General features: G+C 44.0%; 1 protein-coding gene across 1 annotated transcript; it reads left to right on the forward strand.

Moving 5' to 3' along the window:
* The first annotated feature begins 19,409 nt into the window (after positions 1-19,409).
* On the forward strand, positions 19,410-22,075 carry LOC146253760 (uncharacterized). The gene is given in 3 exon segments (XM_084676966.1): positions 19,410-19,820; positions 19,916-20,856; positions 20,858-22,075. Coding segments are annotated over 3 exon segments (2,058 nt in total). The 3' UTR covers positions 21,564-22,075.
* The last annotated feature ends 1,815 nt before the right edge of the window (positions 22,076-23,890 follow it).

Genomic DNA, 23,890 nt, shown 5'->3' on the forward strand with positions numbered 1-23,890 from the left:
CCGATTTTTTCCAATTTGGCCCAATGATTCAACAGGTCACTCATTACTCCCAGACGGCTAGTGGCCCATGTACGCCCATAGGTGGCGCTATAAAACACGCCCAAAGTCTACGTGATTTCCCCGGCGCCCCATTACTCCAAAATGCCTGAAAATTGGTATACATGCCTTATTTCTCATGGGGAACAAAAAAAGCCCAAGGACCCATAAGGTCCGCCATGATAGATTTTGCTGTACAGTCCAAATTTGGTACAACCTTCAAAACCCTTCTACTCATAAACAATAGACCCAATCGACTTTAAATTAGTTACATATGTGTAGAATAAATGTCTTTACATAGGGTGACATGGAATAAGAAATGCAATACAAAATGGCTGAAAGAAGTGTACATATGTAAATGTCCACATTGCCTCAATATCTTTGTGTTAATAAATCAAATATAATTTTGACTGATTTTCAAACCTAATAGGGTTCAAAACGACATCACTCTGAAGTACCATAAACAATTTCACCTTTGTATGTCAACATATGATTGAATTCAATTGAATTGAATATTTCTACTAGCCGCTGCATAACCCCAAACACAGCTATGGAACTGGCTAATATTCTACCTGCTGCACTAGAAGCACTGGACGTCCCAAATAAATCATTAAATGCTAAAACAAGGGATCTGAATTTGGTTCTTCAGTTGTCCCTAGATTCTGTTGCCCCACTCAAACCAAGGAAAAGAAAAGACAAGAAAATGGCTCCATGGTATTCAGAGGAAAGCCGCACTCTCAAGAGGTCCACTCGAAAATTAGAGCATAAGTGGCGTACCACTAAATTGGAGGTTTTCCGCCTGGCCTGGAAGGACAGCCAAATTGAGTACAAGCAAGTCCTCATCAGGTCCAGATCAGAATATTTCTCGAAATTGATTAGTAAGAACAAACACAACACAAAGTTCCTATTTGATACTGTTGCAAAACTCACTAAGAAAAGTACACTCTGCGTTAGTTCAGATCTCTCTCCCAATGATTTCTTAGATTTCTTTGACCAAAAAATCTATGCAATAAGGGACAAACTACAGACTAGGCCTGGAGGAGTGGCCATCAACACAGAATTTGACTCTATACCCAGCATGCTGCATGTTGAGGCTCTTACCCACTTTAACCCTATTTCTATGGAAGCGTTCATCGAGCTGGTAGATTCCTCGAAACCCATCAGCTGCCTTCTTGATCCCCTCCCTGCCAAACTTTGTAGGGAACTTCTCCCTATTATTGGACCTTCCATGCTTAGTATTATTAATGAATCTATTGTAACTGGACAAATCCCTGACAATTTCAAACAAGCTATTATTAAGCCCCTTCTTAAAAAACCAAACCTGGATCCAGGTTGTATTAGCAACTATAGGCCAATTTCAAATTTGCCATTTCTCTCCAAAATTTTAGAAAAAGCTGTGGCACAACAGCTAACTGAGCACCTCTCCTCAAATCAGCTTTATGAACCTCTCCAGTCTGGATTTCGTCTTCACCACAGCACTGAAACTGCATTAGCTAAGGTAGTCAATGATCTATTATTAGCCTCTGACGCGGGCTCTATCTCTGTTCTGGTTCTTCTAGACCTTAGTGCAGCATTTGACACTGTGGATCATGAGATTCTCCTGGAGCGTATGGAGAACTATGTTGGGATCTCTGGTACTTCACTTCAGTGGTTTAGATCGTATCTATCTGATAGATCACAATATGTCCACTATGATGGTTGCTCATCCAGGAGCACTACTGTAAAATACGGAGTACCACAGGGTTCAGTTCTAGGCCCTCTGTTATTTTCACTCTATATGTTGCCTTTAGGAAACATAATTAGAAGCTCTGGGGTAAATTTTCACTGTTATGCAGATGATACTCAGCTATACATGTCCATAAAGCCTGGAGAATTTCCACATGCTATGGAAAAATGTGTTTCCGGGTTGAGAACTTGGATGACAGCAAATTTCCTTCTTCTTAATTCGGATAAAACCGAGGTTCAAATTTTCGGCCCTAAAAAATACAGAAATAATTTATCCAATCTGACCTTAAACTTAGATGGTGTCAAAGTATCTCAAAGCCAGTTGGTAAAAAATTTAGGAGTCACATTGGACCCAGACCTTTCGTTTGAGTACCATATTAAACAAATCACCAGAACTGCATTTTTCCATCTACGTAATATTGCCAAAATACGAAAATTCCTCTCAAAGGATGATGCTGAAAAACTAATACATGCTTTTGTTACGTCCCGATTGGACTACTGCAATGTGTTGTTCTCTGGCCTCCCAATTACCTACTTGAAAAATTTACAGCGGGTACAAAATGCTGCTGCTAGACTATTGACAAAAACAAGAAAGTTTGATCATATAACATCTACTCTTATCTCTTTACACTGGCTCCCTATCCAAGCCAGAGCTGATTTCAAAGTTTTACTACTAACTTACAAATCTCTACATGGATTGGCACCACTGTACCTCTCCGGTCTCCTTGCACCCTATTGCCCCGCAAGGACTCTAAGATCTCAAGATGCCGGCTATCTGGTAATACCCAAAATTAAGAAAAAAACTGCTGGAGGTAGGGCGTTCTCATATAGAGCACCTCTTCTCTGGAACAAATTACCTGTCTCAATTAGGGAGGCTGATACTGTTTCGACATTTAAAACTAGATTAAAAACGTTCCTGTTTAGTCAATCCTATGATTGTTAAATGTGTGTACTTTCTATGTAAACCTGGGGTGTGCGTTTGCCTATGTGTGTATCACATGTAACTTTTAAATTGTAATTTTAGCTTATGTTCACACTGCCCATTTAAATGTTACAAATAAAGTAAACCTGTTATTGTATATTGTTACTGTAATAGTTCCGTTGCTGTATATTTTAATTGTTATAGTTTACTAGTTGGAGACAACGGGGGGCTGGTTGTTTTCATCCTTATTCGTATAAATATAACCTATTTTAGAGTTGTTTCCCCTGGAACAGATTTCATGTTCCAACCAAGGGGGGCTGTCGCTGTCTTGGTGTGTGGGGCTGCATCACATACCCTCTTAGCTTTGTTAAATTGCTGCGCTAGTCCACACTTGACCGGTGGGGATCTCATTCTATTACGACTGAAACTGTTAGCTGCTCCTGGCATTCTCTAATCCCTGTTCTCCTCTCTGTCCCCCCCACACATCCCTTGTGGTGTGGGGGGTCTGAGCTGTCAGGACCTGCCTGGTCGTCGGTCTACCAACGCTGGACCAGGTCGTCAACCGGAAACCAGCCTCCATGACGGTCAACAGCGAGTTTCCAGGTCCCATCCAATGTCTATAAAGCCGAACAATGGATTTTTGGTGTTTTAAAACCCATTGACACTGTATGACTATGTTTAGCTTGTGTTCTGCTCCTCTCTCTTGCCAACCGTCTCTGGAGGAGGGGATCCCTCTCTGAATTGCTCCTCCCAAGGTTTCTTCCATTTTTTCTCCCGTTGGGAGTTTTTCTGGGAGTTTTTCCTTGTCTTCCTTGAGGGTTTAGGTTGGTTGAGGGGCAGTTCTATGGGCGTATGTGAAGCCCTCTGTGACATGCTTGCGTGTAAAAAGGGCTATACAAATAAATTTGATTTGATTTGATTTGAATTGCTCCACACTGCGCGCGCTCCAAATTCTCACAGACTCATCCTGCCCCTTGACACTAGGGTGACCACTTTGCGTTGTGTCGCACAGCATTTTCACCCCTTGTTCCACACGTCGCATATTGAAAATGCTGTGCTATACAGCGCAAAGAGGAACAGGTGGTCAACCTACTGACACGCGCGAGCTTGGCGAGACGCACACACATCCTTTCTGGAAATGGTGTGCTGACCAAGCCCCACCCTCACCCTCATTTCACTTCCAATCGCAGGTCGCCGTTACGAATATAAATTATTTTTCGGTGGCCATTGTTGTTTTCAACTGGAATCGGATGATAGCCGGTTTGGAGGCAGCCACGTTCGGTAAGTCCTATTTTTACACATTTTAGCCTAGAATCAATGATTGGGTTCGTGAAAGTACACTACTCTTGAATTATGGTGAAGGTTTGAGCACTTTGAGACGGAAAACTCCAAAAGTAGCTTGCTTTTTCCCTCTGTGTAATTACTGAATCATGTAGCATCTCAGCGATTTCATCCAAAAGGTAGACGAGGGCAGCTTTTAGGAGAACAAGCGATTCCCCACAGACCTGTCTGCTCAGAATTTTGATTTGGGTCGAGAAAGTCTTTGTAATAAGCCTATGCGCCAGGGAGACCGCATAGGCTCAGGCGGCAGCCATGTTTTGGTCGTGTCATGTTCACAAGTTCACCATTTCACAGTTCGATCGACACCAAAAATGTCGAGGAGGGCAGCCTTATAGGAGATGTGGGAATTGTGCTTTTAGCCAGATGCTCCGATTATTTTTGTGATTTGCGGAAAACTTGCAAGTGGAGTGAGACTGCGTCCCGGGGGTACATTGTTTTGACTTAGCCTCAATGACAGACTCGGCTCGCTCACTCACTGGCAGTGTGTAAACGATATCGTAATTCACTAAATTCTAGTCCTAAAACGTCAGGGAGGGCTGCTTTTTGTAGACAAGTGTCTACTGAAGATAGCCAGTATATAGGATCTTTCAAAACAAGCCTATTTCGTTTGTCATTTTCCTGAGAAAGCGAACTACGTTAGCCAGGCTAGTTTCAATTGGTCAGCCTATAGGTCTCTGACAGACTGAATCACTGTTTACAGGCAAAGGTCGAGCTGATCTTTGGTCAGATGTATATATTGACCAGTTCCGAGCGACTTTGCATGGCCAATCTCCATCAGTTCAACACATTTGGATTCAAGTTCATGTAATGCCACTGCATTTCACAGTCAAAACTGTAGTTTATGTCAAGTGTAGATGTAAAAAGGTTCATTTTTCACAACTGACATGGTTCCTTTCTTCACTTTTACAGGTCTGGAGGGTCATGCAGAGGCCTGCTCAACACAGTTCAACAGAGGATGCTGAGAGAAAAACAGATCCCTTGCTGGACTACCCCCCTCTAGCTGGACAGCTTTTCTTCAGCTCTGACCCCAGGACAGCTTCATCCAGCTGGCTTGCCCTGACTGCAGGCCCTGCTTGCCCCTCCAGAGACAGACAGTCACCCCCACAGACACAGTAGCTCTGCAGACTGCTTTTTTGAGGACATTGATGAAAAAAGACAAACCAGCATTTTTTACTTTGATGAAAGTCTAAATCTTTAATCCTTTCCATGTCACAGCATGCCAAGCTGCTGACTTTTAGGGTCTTAAAGGGGCAATTAACTGTTTTTTTGGGGGTATTTCACACTGTTCCTTAAGGTCTCCGAATAGGGTATGTAACATTGGTTGGGTTGAAAATGGCCCGGGTGCTGTTCTATGCCCACTGACAGATCCTCTGAAATGTTCCCGGGAAAAAACACTAGCTTTTCTCCTTTTATGGTATGCTCATTAATATTTAAATAAGCTGTGCGCTGATTGGTTGGTTTTCAACGAGTGAAGCTGGGGAGCAAAAACGCAACACGGCCAACAGCAGCACTCGCTGAAACACCAAAGTTGGAGACTTGAAATAAAAACGTGCAAATAAATCTATTGTGTCTACACAACACTGTTTTCAACAGATTGACTATATAATTTGAAATGATAACATTACTTGTTTCCACTTCTGTTGTTGAAGCAAACTGGATTGACTTGGGTGGGTAGAACGTTAGGCTACAGCTTAGCAACCAAACCATATCCTGATTCTACTCGGCTTCAGTTAGCTAGCTAGCTCTAAATAACTTGCTGAAAAATAACATGACCAAGATCTGGACAAACATGCATCGTGAATTGTAGATTTACATTATACAGGTTATTTATTTGAATGAAACACAGTCAGGAACATGAATCAACGTTAGCCCCATTGCCAATAAACTACGCTAAATTATCACACATTCTACCTATGCTCTTGCGTTAGCAAGCTAAACTTGTTTACATGCCTACAGTCTAGGTGTTACTACTAACGGTTACTAGCAATGCTAACGTATCCTGTATCAAGCACCTGCCTTTCTCCAGTTCTTTCAAATAGATTATCTAGACAGGCGTTAGCAATAAGCCAGACTGCTGTTCGTTTTCTGGCTATTTTTCGGAAGCTTCCCTTCTAATGCCGACTACAGCTAGTCTAGCTAGAGTCATTTGATGTGTGTAGAAACTTATTTAGCATTCTACCTGGTATGCTATATACAGGAAACGTTAGCATTGCTAATAACTGTTAGCACAACATCATACTGTCCTTATAGCTTGCGATTGCAATAAGCATACGGTCGGAACAGCACCTCTTTCCAGGTTCAGCTTCCTAGCAAATCCTGCTTGAAATTGTCCAAGGTTGTCAAAACTGTCTTGGGTGAAATGTTCAGAGCAAATGAATGATTGAGTGTCGAACTTCGCCGGGGTCTTCTCATAGACAACAGCAGCCATGCCTGTTGAATGTTTGGCTCCTTGGGAAGACTGTGAGTGTTAGCCTTCCCTGTACAGCGTAGAACACAGCATTTACGACCGTGGTCCATTTTCAATATCCTTGTTATAATTCAAAACGTTCTTCTTTGTAATTCCTTATAAGTAGCCTACACAGAGCAGCGCGCAGCTAAACTAGTATCGGAGATAGACGCTACCTCGGGCTGGCCTGGATGTAAATTGGGGGGCGTGACAAAGATACAGACCAGTGCCAAAAAGAGCGGTCCCCGGTCCTACGTAGGACCGGTAGCTTTGTTGAAAAGCTAGCGTTTTACAGCCACATTTTTTCTTTTTGAGATTTGAAAAGGAAAGAGGTGTCAATGGACTTTGATATTCACTGTATGTTCAGTTTACCCACCAAACTGTCGTTATTCAACTATGACAAGGTCAAATCGGTTTTGCAGTCAATTGCCCCTTTAAGTAATGAAATCAGTTCAAGTTATAGACTTTTGACTTGAATCCAATGATAAGTCATCTGAATAAAAACCACTCAAGAGAAGTACTGCTTCTTGGATGACTTGTGCTCCACACAGTACATCTCACACATTTGCCTTTGTTTCCATGGGATTCATGGAATTGCTAGTTTCTGCTCCACCATTGTGTAATAAAAAATATAATTTAGGACGGCAATTACCTTTTTGTGTTATCCTTTATATATACATATACCCCATATACATGGGGTCTTGATGATGATGCGCACGCAGCTTCAAGGCAGAAAGACGCGTTCCATTTCAGGAGACTCCGAGACCTTAACGCGTCACTAGCATCTCGTCATATCACGCAGTCGGAGCACAGCTTGATCATCAGCGTCAGCGCTCTTGGGTACCCAGTATGCAGTGTGGCATGTCAAAAAACGCCAAAACTTGTGGAAAATAGTTTGGTTACAACAGCCATGCAAGGGTTTTCAGTTGTTGCGTTCGTTCAGACAGATGTTTTTTAATATTGTTGTTTGTTAGTTAAAATAATCTTGTTGGTCACTCTGAGAGTGCATGTTGTGTGGTTTAATCTGAAGTGAGAGTCGGCTATAGTACATCAATGTCCACAAGGAGTTGATCATGGCCTGTGCCATAAACCTTTTGCCAATGAGGCTATTCTTGACCGTAAGTTGACTGTGGTTCTGGGAAGAGGTCTTCAAGCCATCTTTGAGAAATTCTGGAAACAGTGTTGAGAGCAATGTGTTTTGACTGTGAGAGGCAATTTTTGGTCGTCATCTAAACCTCATGCGTCCACTACAGCATTTCTGCTTTGGCGTGACTTGCGCTGGGAGGGAGGTAAACGGCATGGATTGGGATAGTGTGCGGGCAGATGTATTTTTATATAGGGTGAAATGGAATGAGAAATGTAATACAAAATGTCTGAAAGGGGTGTATTTATGTAAATGTCCACATTTCCTCAATATCTTTTGTCAATAAATCAAATATCATTTTGACTGATGGTTACGCTAAACGGGAACCTTATTGAGTTCAAGATGACATCACTCTGAAGTACCATCAACAATTTCACGTTGGCATGTCAAAATATAATTGAATTTGAGTAGTTTAAACTTTGGCTGAATCTAACAACTCTTACCACAGAAGAAACAGCGTACTTTTTTATAGAGTAACTGAACATGACAACATTCAACACTGAGAATAGCTCAATGGACTGGGACAGTGACCTGCAAAGTATAAGGTTGCAGGTTTGAATCCAGCCGCAGTCTTTTAGCCTGTCTTAAATTTGAATATCTGTTTAGTTAAACAGGATAACATCATTATGAAATACCATGCGCAATTTCACGCGATTCAACTTTGAAATGTGAACCGCTTCTTAACCTTTGTCCCAAAGCTAATTCACTGCCCTTTCTACTCATACATTCTCAACAGCTGGTGTGTAGCAGAGAGTCTGCCTTGTGAACTTATGCTCATGAGTTCAAATCCCCATTCAGACTATCGTAGTTGGCCCAACATGAAGTAGTTTTGCTCTCTTGTTGTCCAACTCTTGACCTTCTACAATGTACATTTTTATAATATTTTGCCATTTTGCGGAGGAACCCGCATCGCTGCTTGCAGCTATATTTGGGGTGTGCTTGCCTTCGGCGAGCACAAACCATTGTTATCTCACATATATATTATTGTTATCTCACATATATATTATTAATATTATTCTTTTTGCCCCCCTAAAACTTTGTTAATATTTGGACTACATAGACAACCTAGGTGTCAAACGTTTCATCTTGGTAGCAATTGAGTTGCTTGTATTGGGATTTATGTTCTGTTGCACGGTTTAAGTAAAAATTAAGTTTTTGTGGCGAAAAGTGAAGCTAACGGTGGCTAACTTGCTAGCCACAGTCACTGACGTCACTAACGTCACGAAAACACACTTGACTACCTGTAGCAGAACATCAGTTTAGCAGCTCGTTAACTTCTGGGAGATGATAGGCTAACTAGAAACGCCACAAGCAAAGAGACCAGGGTGATAACTATTTACTCAAAATTATGAAATGTAGTGTACAATATGATGTACGCATTGTTATTAAGCTAGCACATCTATTTTCGGAAACAATAGTCTGCAGCTGAGGTGTTAGCTTCATGAGTCTTGACATAGCCTCTGTTGCCCGGGCGACACAGGGCATACATACAACATAACTCTACATCTGTTTTCAATCTTTAATTAAACATTCCTCACAAATACATTTTAGTTTTTGGATTTATTATTTCATTAGTAAATGATCTGATGATTATAGCTAGAGTTAGCTAGCTAGTCTAGCTCTACTTTCGTAAACAGTGTACAGTAGCGCTAAACGGTCTCCTATTTTCACAGAGGAGTTGGCTCTAGCTGTTTCCCCGACACATCTCTGCTACTATCTGTTACCAAAAGTGTTAGACCGTAAGTTAGAACTAGAGCTAATTTGCGACCTTGTAATCTTCTGTTCCAGATCGCTTCGGCCTGGGGAGGTAGCCTACGGTACTGTACAATACGATTGGCAGGTTTAACGACAAATTAGTTAATCCTACAGCTAATTTTCTACCTTTCGTCTTCCGTTCCAGACCGCTTTCGGGGTTACTTGACAATTCGTCCAGCCACCAGATAGTGCCGTACTGTAGTAGCCAGATATGTATATATATATATATATCTTTTTTTACATCTAGTCAGCTTTGTTGTCTTTGCGCTGTTGGTTAGCTAGAATACAAAGTCATTCTTTACAGTCAAGTAAGTTAAATGTTCGGTTTACATAGTTACAGGCCTACACATTACCACAGATCAGAGTGGTTTGCAAAGATGCCTTTTGCATTCATACGTTTCTGAGCTTCCTTTTAAATAACATAAAAAATATGTATTGAAATGCTTTTATGAATCAACATGACCTACACCAGCTTGCGATCCACTTTTGGGTCGGGACCCACCACTTGAGAAACACGGTCCTACAAATAGACAAATGCAATATACGTCCCATAGCTTTCACGGGACCCTTTTAATACAGCAAAGATGGATGTTCATTTTTGAATCATTTGCCCTTGAGAGGACTAATTAGTCGTTGAAGAAGCAGTCTTCCTCATGTTGGGCAACCAACAAGTTGTAAAATCTGATTAGAATTTACTTTCTAAGTTTCCTCCTAAGCACTGCCTCTTCATTTGGCCTCCTTCTCTTCCAACCAACCAGTAGGCTAACACCACTCCTCCAGCTGAGTAATATATGTAATTTTACAAATATATATTATCAAGGGAACATAATGGTCTTGGAACTGCAGTCATACACTTCAATGCTTTTGAAATATGTCCTATTGTGTTTATCTGTGTGTGAGACCTCTGCTGTCTGGTTTGCTGAGGTGGGAAGTCTGGAAAAGTATATCAGTTGCACATGGACAATCAGATATTGTGATTAGATTGGCCTACTTTAAACAAAATCCTCAATATAACACAAATTTAACGGGTGGATTTTTATTGACAGCTTGTCTGGGAAAAGAACACCATAACATTAAGCCAATTTAAGACTTGCATGTAAGTAATGTGTCACATTACTTTTCTTAATCCTATGTGTGTGTGGTTTGTTGCACTTCCACTTCTTGACTCAACCAATTTTTTCTCATTGGGGTGTGCTTGCCTTTGACGAGCAAAAACCATTGTTATCTCACATAATATTATAATTATTTATTATTGTTTATTTTCGCGCCCCTAAGGCTCAGTCAATATTTGGACTACATAGACAACGTCGATGTCAAAAGGTTCGTCTTGGTCTCAATTGCGTTGCTTCTATTTGGATTTACGTTCCGTTGCACAGTTTAGGAGGTTACAACATTTTTGTGGGGACAAAGTCCCTTTTGTCGACGAAGGGTAACCTGTGCCAGCTACGTCACCACGTAAACACACGTTAGCAACGACGCATGGATACAACGTGATAGAGACTTTCTAGCTCGCAAATTGGAGCTTGGATTAGTGAAAAATACCACCCCTAAAAAATCACAACCATTTAGCTTTGTAGAGAAAGCGATTTCGAGTGGAACTGCAATCTCTATTTTTTTCTATTTTAATATAGATTGCTGTAAAAACGTTGATTTGTTTGCTACGTGAGAGCCTGTCAGCCTCCATTGACGACAGCGTACTCTGTTGCTTAGCGACGTCAGCTGATTTGAAGCCAAAATAATGCTCAAAGTCTATTAAGTTCAACGTCTTTGGGGAACTATTTCTCTGCTGATCATCAATACGAATCGTAACAAATACATTGTTAAAAGACACACTGTGTTAAGTTATTTTAGTTGGCAAGTAGCCGTGTAATAAGCGGGATAATGTATAGAACGCCGGTCATTATCTGGGAAATAAGCCCCTTCATGGCGAAACAAAACGTGCCTGTCATGCCTAACAACTTTCCTTACCTGTTCTAAAATCAGCGCAAACCACGGCCTCTTGGGGCTTATTGCTTAATTATCCCTTACAAAAGAAACGTTCTAATTTACTGCGCTTTCAAACAATCATTGGAGTGTGGATAGGAACGGCAGCTTGCCTCTAGCAAACTGCTTTTAAATTAGCCATGTCCCCCTAAATTAATATCGAACTTATTTACGTTTTGTGTGGCTTATTTTCAGTTAGCAGACGGTACTATTTGAATCGCAATTCTATCTGAAATACTGCCAGTGACAACGTTGTTACAGTAGCTTGTTTCAAAGGGGGTTCCTTGTTTCAAAGGGTGTTCTTAATGAATCATGCTATATGAGTAGGCTAAATGGCAGAGTACCATGGCCACGATGCAGCCGTATCCTCCCCCTTTCTCTGTCCCTGTGCCTGTGGGTGGGCACTTCAGCTCCTACAGATAAATACTACAGTACTACCACAACAGTGCATGTTTTGATGTGTTGCATGTAGAAGACACAAGACATGATTTTAGTTTCAGCCATGTTGTTTTATCTTCTCTCGTCTCGCCCCCGTAGCCCCCACATTACATTTAAGCTTCCGGGTGGCAATAGGTGACTCATTTATTACATATCATGACATTTCCCCTTTTTTTTTTGAACAGTCTGCAATTGAACACTAGTCACCTTGTTAATATATCCCACCATTACAACACAAATGTGTATCACATAACACAACAGCATTTTTTTTTTCATCTGACAGGCTTTCATGTAACATGTCCTTTGAACTGTGACAATGTTTCATCAAAAGGAAAAATCATCGAACTACTCCTCAATAAGCCTTCTTGGTTTTGAGACTACTCGTCCACTTGCAGTTTTCACAGGTAGACTTGAGAGCTCGGTGGGACTCACATCACTGTTCCATGTTTGCGTGTCCATTTCATGGTTTCTCTCTGTGTTATCACATCCAGTTTGTGGAGTCATATCCTGATTGTCCGCATCCTTCCTTGGTGTGTCACTTTGTTCTTTTGATTTAAGTAAAACCTTTGTTCCTTCTGAACACCCTCCCCTCCGGTGTCCGAACAACATAAGATCTTGGCTGCTCAGAAAGTCCAGTAACTTCAGCTGGATTCCATGTGCCATCTTGCCATATTGTTACATTGTCGCCAACCTGAAGTGTCTGAAGAGGGCTTTGGTCAAAATATTCCGTCTGCTTCTTTTGTCTAGTTTCTAACAACTGCTGTACTGGGTTTGTTACCATGTGAGGCTCCAACAACTCTGACGTAATCGTAAGTCTTGTTCTCAGTCTTCGACCCATCAACAGCTGGGCTGGAGATGCTCCAATATCCTCCATGGGTGTGCTTCTCAGATTCAGCAGAGACAAGTAAAGATCTTTCTCATCAGCCTTAGCCTTCTTCTGCATATGTTTAACAGTCTGTACTCCTCTTTCAGACATTCCATTCGACTGTGCGTGATGGGGGCTTGAGGTTTTGTGCAGGAATTCCCACTCTTTTGCAAAACCTTGAAATCCACGTGAGCTAAACTGTGGCCTATTATCTGAAATTACTGTTTCAGGAATTCCATGTCTGGCGAATTGTGACTTCAGATGGGTAATGACTGTTGTACTTCTTGTATCTGATCTCAGCCACTTTACTTCAATGAATTTTGAGTGGTAATCCACTAAGAGTAGATATTCTTGTTGTTCAAAAGTAAACAAGTCAACACCTATTTTCTGCCAGGTCTTTCAGGAACACTGTGTGGATGTAATGGCTCTTTGATTTGGTGTCTTTTGCGTGTGCTGCACACATCACAATTGTTTACCATCTCTGTTATGCTTTGTGACATTGCAGGCCAAAAGATCACCTGTCTTGCTCTCCGTCTGCAGCTTTCTATGCCTAGGTGACTTTCATGAATTTGCTTTATCATATCTGCTCTCATTGATGCTGGAACTATGTGCCGTTCTCCTTTAAACAAAACTCCATCCAGAACTGAGATTTCCTCTCTGAAGTTCCAATATCCTTGTATTTATTTTGCTGCTTGGCTCTTTTTTCAGGTCATCCATTAAGCACTGTCTCTGTGAGTTTTATCAGAATCACATCCTTTGTATTTTCCTTTTTGAACTAATTTAGTTTCTCATTTGACACAGGTATGTATCAGGAGAGCCGGTCTCTGGTAAGTAAGCTCTGGATAATGCATCAGCTATATACATCTCCTTTCCTGGCTTGTACTGTACATTCACTTGATATTTTTGTAACCTCATTAACAATCTCTGTATTCTAGCTGGAGCACTGCTCAACGGCTTCTTCATTATTGCTTCAAGCGGTTTGTGGTCGGATTGTACATCTACCTCCCGCTCATTAACATACTGGTGAAAACGCTCTGTTCCAAACAGAATCGCCAACATTCTTTCTCTATTTGCGCGTAATGCTGTTCTGTTTCAGTCAATGCAAGCAAGGCATAAGCCACTGGTTTGTCTTCTTGACGTAAGACAGCACCCAGTCCATCTTTAGATGCATCGATGGAAAGTGTTAGGGGTAACTTGACATCATTGTATCTGAGCAAGGGGGCCTCAGTTAACATTGTTTTTAATTTGTCGAATGCGTGCTGATGTTCCTCCTCCCACTGCCAGGCCACGTCATCTCTGGTTAGTACACGCAATGGCTCAGTATGTTGTGACATGTTTGGAATGAACTTTGCAAGGTACGTGACCATGCCTAGAAATCCAACTCCTTCAAAAAGTTGATTCACTGTCCAGTGGAAAACTTCTGGAGCAGAGTTGACCCCAAATGGGAGTCGGAGGAATCTGAAGCAACCAAAAGGAGTATCGAATGTACAAAGGCGAGAGCTGGCTTCATCCAATTTAAGTTGCCAAAAACCTAAACTTTCATCTAACACTGTAAAGTATTTGGCTTTTGAGAGTCTACTAGTTATTTCCTCTACCGTTGGTAGCTGGTAGTGTTCTCTCATCACCGCTGTGTTGAGATCTCTGGGGTCTAAACATATTTGTAATTTCCCACTAGACTTCTCCACAATCACAATGGGGTTGACCCACTGAGTGGGCTCTTCTATTTTTGCTATTACTTTAATTTTTTCCATTCTGTTCAGTTCTGTTTTCAGGTTCTCTCTCAGGGTCACTGGAATTTTCCTTGGTGGATGAACTCTCGGAACCACATTTTCATCTATTCGGATTGTGTGCTCACCCTCTAGACAACCTATGCCCTAAAACACATCAGCATACTCTATAAAGATATCCATTTTGTCACTTTTGCTCAATTCCATCATTCTCTGAATGAGCCCCATTTGTTCACATGCATTACAGTTTTTTGAGATAGCTTACACACTAAAATTAAAAGTAGTACACTATTAGCAAAACATCAGCCCATATTTACACAACTATAAGCACATTGTCAATCTCACACTTGTTGCAAAACTCTACACACAGTGATTTGCAAAACACTAAACACACTTAACATACATTACACTCAAAAATCTATCATGAAGTCACTTCCTTGCAATACCAAAGCACTGACTATCAAATTACCGCACCTTCCAACAAATTGGTTCAACACAGTCATCAAGTGTGCAAACACTTGTTTGCTTAATTGTAGACACACCAATCAGGTGTGTAAGCACTATAAAAAGCAGCAGGTGAGTTCATCGGTTTTTAAGCACAATGGAAAGAGTCAGAGAAAAAGTAAGACGGGGAGGAGAACGAGGAGGAGGACAAGGAGGAGGAAGAAGGGGAGGAAGAGGAATCAACAGAGGAGGAATCAACAGAGGAAGAGATGGAGGCCATGCTGGAGGTAGAGGTAGAGGAAGACAAGAAGGTGCTCAAAGAGGACCGAATCTGACAAATGACATCCGCACAACACTGGTTGACCACGTTGTCAACCATGGCCTGACGCTGAGGGAGGCTGGACTGCTAGTACAGCCAAATCTAAGCCGATACACAGTGGCAAGTGTGATAAGAACATTTTGACTGGAAAATGGGTATTGTAAAAATATATCAAACACATCTGCACAGTTTCAGTAACTGCTTACAGTACTGTATTCTATGCACTATCAGCACTTCTGTTACCTTTTCCTGTGAAATTACTGTACTATTGTAAACTGTTTTTTTCTACATAGGATTGAGGGTCAGGAACGACAAGGGGGAAGGCCTCCTATGTTCACAGAACAGCAAGAGAGCGAGATAGTAAACATGGTTTTGGCCAACAATGCTATAATAGTCAATCAGCTCCGAACTAACATTGTCAATGACCACGCCAGTTTCAACAATATCCATCAGGTCTCAACATCAACACTGGCACGCATACAAAAAAAAAAAAAACATTCAAATGAAGCAAATTTATCGAGTGCCTTTCGAGCGCAATTCCAAAAGGGTGAAATGACTGCGGCATGATTATGCAGAGGTATGTATTCACTTTAGCAGTGTGATCTTGCATACTGTCTCATAATGTATTACTGTACTGTAATATGTATACTACTACCTCTACACTGAACTACACAATTTTGCCTGACACTGTTCTTCAGAGTTTTACGAATGGATGGAGAGGAGATCCAGCATGAGTTCATTTACGTAGATGAGGCTGGGTTCAACCTGACGAGGGCACAAAGGAGGAGAAGAAACATAATTGGCCACAGGGCTATAGTCAATGTCCCAGGGCAACGTGGGGGTAATATAACACTGTGCAGCCATTACACAGAATGGGGTCCTCCACCGCCATGCCAATATGGCCCCTTACAACACATACTTACATTCTTGGACCAATTGCACAACATAACCGCAGCAAATCGATCATATGCAATACATTGTTGTCTGGGACAATGTGTCTTTCCACAGCTCTGTTCTGGTTCAGAACTGGTATCTGCAACATCCACATTTCACCGTCCTATGTCTTCCACCATACTCTCCATTCCTTAACCCTATAGAAGAGTTTTTCTCGGCATGGCGGTGGAAGATGTATGATGTCCGTCTCCAGGCCGAGGTACCCCTCATCCAAGCCATGGAGGAGGCCTGTGACCAGATAGAGGTAGCAGCAATGCAAGGATGGATTCGTCATTCAAGACATTTCTTTCCAAGGTGTCTTGCTAATGACAACATTGCCTGCGATGTTGATGAAATGCTCTGGCCAGATCCAGCTAGGCGAAGAGACAATGTCTAGTTTTGTTAGTTTTTTACAGTAAACTTACAGTACAATACGTAAAGTGACATTTTGTTACAGTATTACGAATCTCCATGTCAACATTTTGGGTGTGTTGAGAAATAAATGAGTTTCTTCAGTCTGCAACATTGGTCTTGTATAGTGTTGGGTGTATTTACATTATATTTGTACTTTGTTGATGGTAGCCTACTCTAATCATAGGGGAGTAAAAGTGTTTTAGGTTTATCACAGAAGAGTGTTACTCGTGAAAACAGAGTATAGTAATGTGAAACGTGTGTGTTTCATATGGTAACAAAGTGTGGTTCTTAAACAAAAGTGTATAGTTTTTACAAGAATGTTTAATTATGCAAAGGATCTGTACTGTTTTGCTAATTGGGTGTGTGGTTGTGCTAATTGTGTGTAATGTTTTGAAAACACGGGCCCTGTTTTGAAAATCGTGCTTAAGCAATCCAAAAAAACGAATTCCTAATATTGGTTTAGCATCTTGTTTCGCAACTATGAATTCCATGTGTTTTCTTTTGTATTTCACTGTCTAGTTACACTTTCCTTTCACAGGTATTTTGTCTCCGGTGTAAGTTGACAGTTTCACAGTTGTGGGTCTTCGTATGTCCTTTTTTCCCAGTCTTTACAACAGGCTGTATGGGATTACATTGGCTTGCTCACCAGTATCTAGTTTAAATTTCACATGTTTGTGGTCCAACTTCAGGTCAACTGTCCATTCATCTGTCCCTGTCAGCGTTTGCACTGCACCAACGAACAGACTAGGTCTCTGATCTGTGATGTCATCATCCTCAACCGCATGCACTTTCTTCGATTTACACATCTAACCCTACACAATTGTGTAATCAAAAACGGACTAACCCTAAGGAAGCAGTTGAGTGATGCCAGTTATTTTTGTGGGTGGGGTGGAGGTAAGGGGGGAACTGTGTAGTGTCTGAGTGGGATTATATTTAACCTTAATAACTTTGAGGTTGGTAACCCTCTTGACAGGGTATTAATCCTGGCTCCCTGTCACTGTGTGTGGGCATTCTGTAAGGGAACAATATTTAATTCACAAACATTAACGCTACACTAGACTAGAAGCTTTGTGCGAATCAATCTACTGCAGTGCTGGAAGGTATGGAACACTTTCTCAAAGCAGAAACTAACATGCTTTGAGTGAAAAAAACAATTTGCTCAAAAAGCATGTGTTAGTAGCACTGTCACACTATCTGGACATCTTGTCTTGTTGATAGTCATTTAACTGTCAATGGTTCCTGCAAATATAAAAACATTTAGACACTGCCAAACCTAGAAGGCCACAGTAATTTACAAATACAAACACAGCCTTCATGAAACCTCACAAAAATTAATGTCAATTCTACTGTACATCAACACACTTTTTCTTTTGCGTGGCAGCACTGTTGTGGGAGCAGGACAGACTCCTTCACCACTTTCATCTGTTACAAATACAACAATTACAGGAAACATTTAAATTATGTACAAAATATTGCCGATTGGTTGCTTGTGCAAGCAGCCTTTTACGACCTATGATACATGCGTCTGAAACTTGAGGTGGCACCCAACCTCATGGCCTCTTGTTTGATATCAAATCAGCCTAAATACATGACTATATATATATATCGCTATAATGTACAATACTTTCCTACAACTACAAACAATAATGTGTGTAGTAGATGAGAAAAGTGCCTGCTGATGATCACTCTGAGAACATGCCCTTGTGGAAGAAAAGACTAGTAGAACAGACAGAGGGGAGAAGATGGATAAAAAGAGAAAGGGAGTGAACATCGTTTTTTGGCATTGTGAACTTGTAATTCTATGTTTTATAAGTAAACACTTATATTGTCAAGAAGATTTGTTTGACTCACTTGCATTTCAATTACTATTGCTAGACTGACCCCAACACTGAGATACAGAAGACCAGTGCCACTACATTGCATTTTACTTTTACATCCTTTTATATTAAGATACAAGACGTGGGCTTTTTTAGTCTCTTTCTAAAATTAATTTGACTTGGTTCATCTGGTTCTCTCCCTTGAATTTTCTTTCTCCCTTTCTCTTCATTTTTCATTTTCTCCCTCACATTCCCTTTCTACTTCACTGTCACTATACCTTTCTCTTCTTTCCCTCTCTCTTGGTTTTGTTCTTACCCTCTTGCTCTACCTCCTGGGTAGTCTGCCAAAAGCACATGTTCTGCAGAGAAATAGAGAGAGAGAGAGAGAGAGAATATATAAGCGCAGCTAGTTCTGGTTGGGCAATCGGGCAGCGCGCGTCATTCATGTAACGGGGACGGAAGGCGTCTTACTCCACCTTCCTTTACTCCACCCACTACCACACCCATGTTAGCAGCGCATATCCATTGGGCCACGTCCGATAAGGCGTCCTTAAAAGATGCGCGGATATGCACACACTCACCCCGGCGGCGGTATCGCTCCTCCCGCTCCCCCAAGTGCTCCGGCAGGGAAAGGCAAGGGGAAACGGGGCACCTCTTCCCAACCGGCATCCGGGAAAAGGGCTTGAGTCCAGGGGAGGAGCCCGGCCCCGGCGGCGTCCGCCTCCAGTTCGGATCCGGTGCTGGCGGCCCTGTTGGACATCAAAGTATCGCTGGCTGACATGGGAGCTCGTGTCGTCGCGTTGGAGGGCAGGTCGGCGACGGCGTTGGCTCCGCAGATTCCCGGGTCCGGAAGCACTCCTGCGGCCTTGGAATATGCAGCAAATCCTAGGTGGACTCTGGCTTCCGCCTTACCAGCGGCCGCTTCTGGGGCGCCGTTCCTGTCTCCCGCTGCCGGCATTTCCGCCCATCTGAGGAGCCAAATCCTAGCAGGTACCGACGTCAATCTGGTTAAAATACTGCTATGCTCTGCGGATCCGGTGGATAGGCGGGTAGTCGAGTGCGGGGAAGTGTCCGTGCTCCTCAAGGGGTGTGATCCCAGGATGTCCAAAAACCTGACTCTGCCCGAGTTCTACGTGGCTTTCGGCGTATACCGCGACACGCTCTGCGAGGCTTACCCTGAGCGCCGCGTGGAGTTCGATACCTACCTAGCATTGATTTCCGATTTAGCAATGCGCTATGGCGGAACCCTCTTCTACGAGTACCACAAATGCTTTTCTGCCAAGGCGGCACTGTACATCCAAAAATTCAACGTTCGTGTGGATTGGTCGGTGCTCGACCTCGATCTGGTCAGCAGGGTGTTCACCGGGCATGTGCCGATGTGCTGTTCCGTGTGCGGTTCGTTGGCCCACACGGTGAATCTGTGCCCGAGGACTGCATTTGCACCGCCGATCAAAGCAGAGGGGTCGGCCTACGGTGCCTCCACCTCGGGCGGTCAAGCCGGTCGAAGGAAGGTACGGCCCTCCTCGGCTGCAAGCACCTCGCTGTGCATCACGTATAACGAAAGTGTTTGTAGGTATACTAATTGTAGGTTTCTGCATGCTTGCAGTTATTGCGGGGACGCTCATCCCCGATCTGTGTGCCCTCGTCGGGCCCGCCCTGCTCCGAAGGGGAAATGATTAAACATCCGTCAACCCCAGTCAATGTATCGAGACTTTCTGCTGCGTTGGGGAGTCATCCCAATCGCTGTTTTGTGTCTTATTTACTCGATGGTTTGGTGCACGGATTTCTTGCTGGTCTTTGTTATCTGCCTGACGTGAGTCACGAGTGCCCCAATCTGCAAACGGCGATCAAAGAGCCGGCGGTCGTCAAAACGCTCCTCGAGAAGGAAGTGGCTAAAGGGTTTATGATCGGACCTTTTCTCGCGCCCCCTTTCGCCCCGTACCGAGTAAGCCCCATAGGCGTCGCAACGCGCAAGTATTCTGGCAAGAAACGCCTCATTATTGACCTGTCTGCCCCTCACGATGGCGTCGTGCCCAGCATTAACAGTTTGATTCCCCGGGAGCCGTTTTCGCTGTACTACGCTAGCGTCGATAATGCAATCAGCATGATTAAAACCGCAGGCAGGGGCGCGTGGCTAGGGAAAGCCGACATCACCGACGCGTTTAAGGTTATGCCTCTTCACCCCTCTCAGTGGCATTTATTCGGCGTTAGGTGGGGCAGCAAGCTGTACTTCTCCGTCAGGTTGGCATTTGGCTGCCGCAGCAGCCCGCGTATTTTTGACTCGCTGTCGGAGGCGCTGTGCTGGATCCTGGTGAATGTCCACAGGCTGCCGTTCGTTTTGCACCTGCTGGACGATTTTTTGGTGGTGGATTTTCCGTCGTCTCCACCCGCTCGCTGTATCTCGGTGTTGAGGGACACGTTTGGACACCTGGGTGTTCCGCTGTCCGCGGAGAAAACCGTAGGCCCGTTTACCTCCTTGGAATTCCTCGGTATCAACCTAGATAGCGTTTCCATGCAGGCGTCGTTACCCGCGGAAAAACTGGAGCGCCGCTTTGATGGGTAAACGTGAACTGCTTTCATTGCTGGGACATCTAAATTTTGCAATGCGCATCATACCCCAGGGCCGCGCGTTCGTGTCCCGTCTGTTGGACTTGGCTAAAAGCGTGCCTCATCTCCAAGACTGCGTGGTGTTGGACGACGGGTGCCGATCGGATTTGCGTTTCTGGAGCGTGCTGTGCGAGCATTGGAACGGTATCAGTTTTTTCTATCACGATTCCGTGGAGTCGTCCGTCGCTCTCGATTTTTACACCGACGCGGCTCCTTCGGTTGGGTTCGGGGGGTTTCACGGTAACGAGTGGTTCTCCGGAGCATGGCCCGCAGAGATAGTCTCTCTAGCTCCAGAGACTTACTCCACTGCTCTACACGAATTGTATCCAATTGTGATTGCTTGTCTGTTGTGGGGGCATTTATGGTGCAGGAAGAAAATAACCGTGTTTTGTGACAACGAAGCTACAGTGTACATCATCAACAAAGGGAGGTCTTCGGTCCCTTTCATTAATCGCTTAGTCAGACGGCTAACGTGGACAAGCGTGCTTGGTAATTTCATATTGCGAGCCACATTCATACCAGGCCTAGAGAACAGAAGCGCTGACGCTCTGTCTCGTTTCAATTTTCAGGAGTTCCGAATGCTGCGCCCTCACGCGTTACCGGACGGGTTGGCGTGTCCGCCTTTCCCCCTGACGGTGCTAGACTAGGCCCGGGTGCGCTGCACATGTATGTTGTATCGGCTGGTGAATACATGAGGAAGGGTATCGCCCCATCCACATTAAAATCCTATGACAGGGCATGGACTCAATTTTCTGGTTTCTGCGCCGCATTCGGCGTGAGCCCTAGGCCTGTGAACATGTCTGTTTTGTGTGCCTTCATAGTTCATTGCTTCGAATCACGGAAGCTGCATCCCTCCTCCATTCAAGCACTGGTGTCAGGCATTCAATTTAACGTACGTTGTTCGGAGCCCTCAGCATGCAGCCTGCTCGGAAACCCAAGTATCCGCCTGCTGATGAACGGGCTGAGGAAGCAGCGTCCGGAGACAAAAGATAAACGCTTACCAATCACCTTACCCCTCTTGCACTCGCTGGTGTCCAATTTGAGACAAGGGTGCTTCAGGCCCTACGTCGACACTCTTCTTGAGTCAGTATTTTTCACGGCCTTCTATGGGTTTCTGCGGTGTGGGGAATTCACTTCCTGGTGTGCCACTTTCAATCCATGTCGTGACTTAACCTTGTCTGATGTTTCTGTGGCCAGTGACATGTTTACAGTTGTTCTAAAACATTCTAAGACGGATGTTGCATGTAGAGTTACCCCCATCGTGATTGCTCGGACTAATTGTGTTTTTTGTCCACTCTCCTCCATGTCCCGATATCTGCTATGTCGCCCATGGGCGACGCCATCCGAGCCCTTGTTCGTCACCGACGAAGGCAAGGCCATGACGAGATCCTGGTTCGCGCAACGACTCCGCGTACTGTGTGCTCGCTGTGGGCTGGCCCCGGAGCTGTACACAGCACACTGCTTCCGGATCGGGGCAGCCACCTGGGCATCATCCAAAGTGCCTACAGCCACTCTGAAAATGATGGGGCGTTGGTCTTCATCGGCGTACGAGCGCTATGTACGCCCCAACGCCTTGGACATCCTCGAAGCCCAGAGGTCTATGAGTTTTGTATGAACGGAGCTTGCGGTCATGTGTAATTACTGCGTTAATAAATGAACGGCATTACAGATGGTGGCTGGGTCGGCTTGTTAACCCATAGCAGTAGAATATCTCTTTTGATCTCGGTTCGGGCGTGGTGATCCGCAGACGTGCTCTGATTTGGTAGCTACCAATCAGAATCCATAGTGTCTGAATCGGGATATCTCTAGAGATACCCTGGACTCCAGGGAACGGCGGGTGCTCTGCCGACACATTTGTTATTCATTCTCACATAGGGACACCGATGATGGTTCATGCACGCCTCGCGTACATCTTTGGGGTTGCCGACGGGCGCTAGAGGAATGGGTCTCTAGAGACAGCTGTAACTCTGCCCTGTATGGATGAGAGGTTACCGGATCACTATCATGGTAGAATGTCTCCGTAGATCTAGGCTCAGCACTGGTGATCCGCAGACGTGCTCTGATTCGGTAGCAATCGATCAGAATCCAGCGTCCAAGTCAAGATATCTGCGGAGACACCCTGGATACCGGCCAGGGAACAGCAGGTGCTCTGCTGACACTAGTCATTCTCACTAGCTAAACATATCTTCGTGTTCCGGCGCACATGCTGCCTTTGTGTACATCCTGATGGGTTCGCTGACGAGCGCAAGAGGGGCAGCTCTCTAGAGGTAGCTATCTGCCCGATGTCGGATGAGAAGGGTACCGGGGAGATGGTCGGTGTATTTGGCTGGTCGCAGGTTCACCTTCCGTCCAGCACATGGTCTGGACGGGATGTGCGCATGGGACGGCTCGGTAAACCGTACATCAGATGGTATGTAACACGATGGATATGCACACATAGTCTTAGTCATCGTTAATGCTAGCATGACCCCTGCACCCAGAAAACGCTTGTTTTCGCCACTAGTACGTACGTAGTGGGATTTCAGGGGTCCTCCTGCGGTTCAGGAGCAGCGGCGCTCCGCTCTACACATAGTCTGCATGGCGGAGTGGTGGCGTGTGTTGGGGGATTATATCTCTATTGCTCTCTGCCTCATATGTCATGTATGTATGTGTTGCATCGAGGAGGCAGGGAGTGCTTCCCTTAGATCATCCACTCCGCCAAAGTTAAATCTACATGTCCATGTCATGTAACAATAAATGCTTAAATCTAATACGCGATTGTCTTGACTGAAATAAGCGCAGCTAGTTCTGGCAGGGCAATCGGGCAGCGCGCGTCATTCATGTAACGGGGACGGAAGGCGTCTTACTCCACCTTCCTTTACTCCACCCACTACCACACCCATGTTAGCAGCGCATATCCATTGGGCCACGTCCGATAAGGCGTCCTTAAAAGATGCGCGGATATGCACACACTCACCCCGGTCGTTGTATGATC

The sequence above is a fragment of the Hypomesus nipponensis genome, chromosome 17 (genome assembly GCF_054491055.1).
Source record: "Hypomesus nipponensis isolate SF chromosome 17, ASM5449105v1, whole genome shotgun sequence".
In the NCBI taxonomy this organism is placed as follows: Eukaryota; Metazoa; Chordata; class Actinopteri; order Osmeriformes; family Osmeridae; genus Hypomesus; species Hypomesus nipponensis.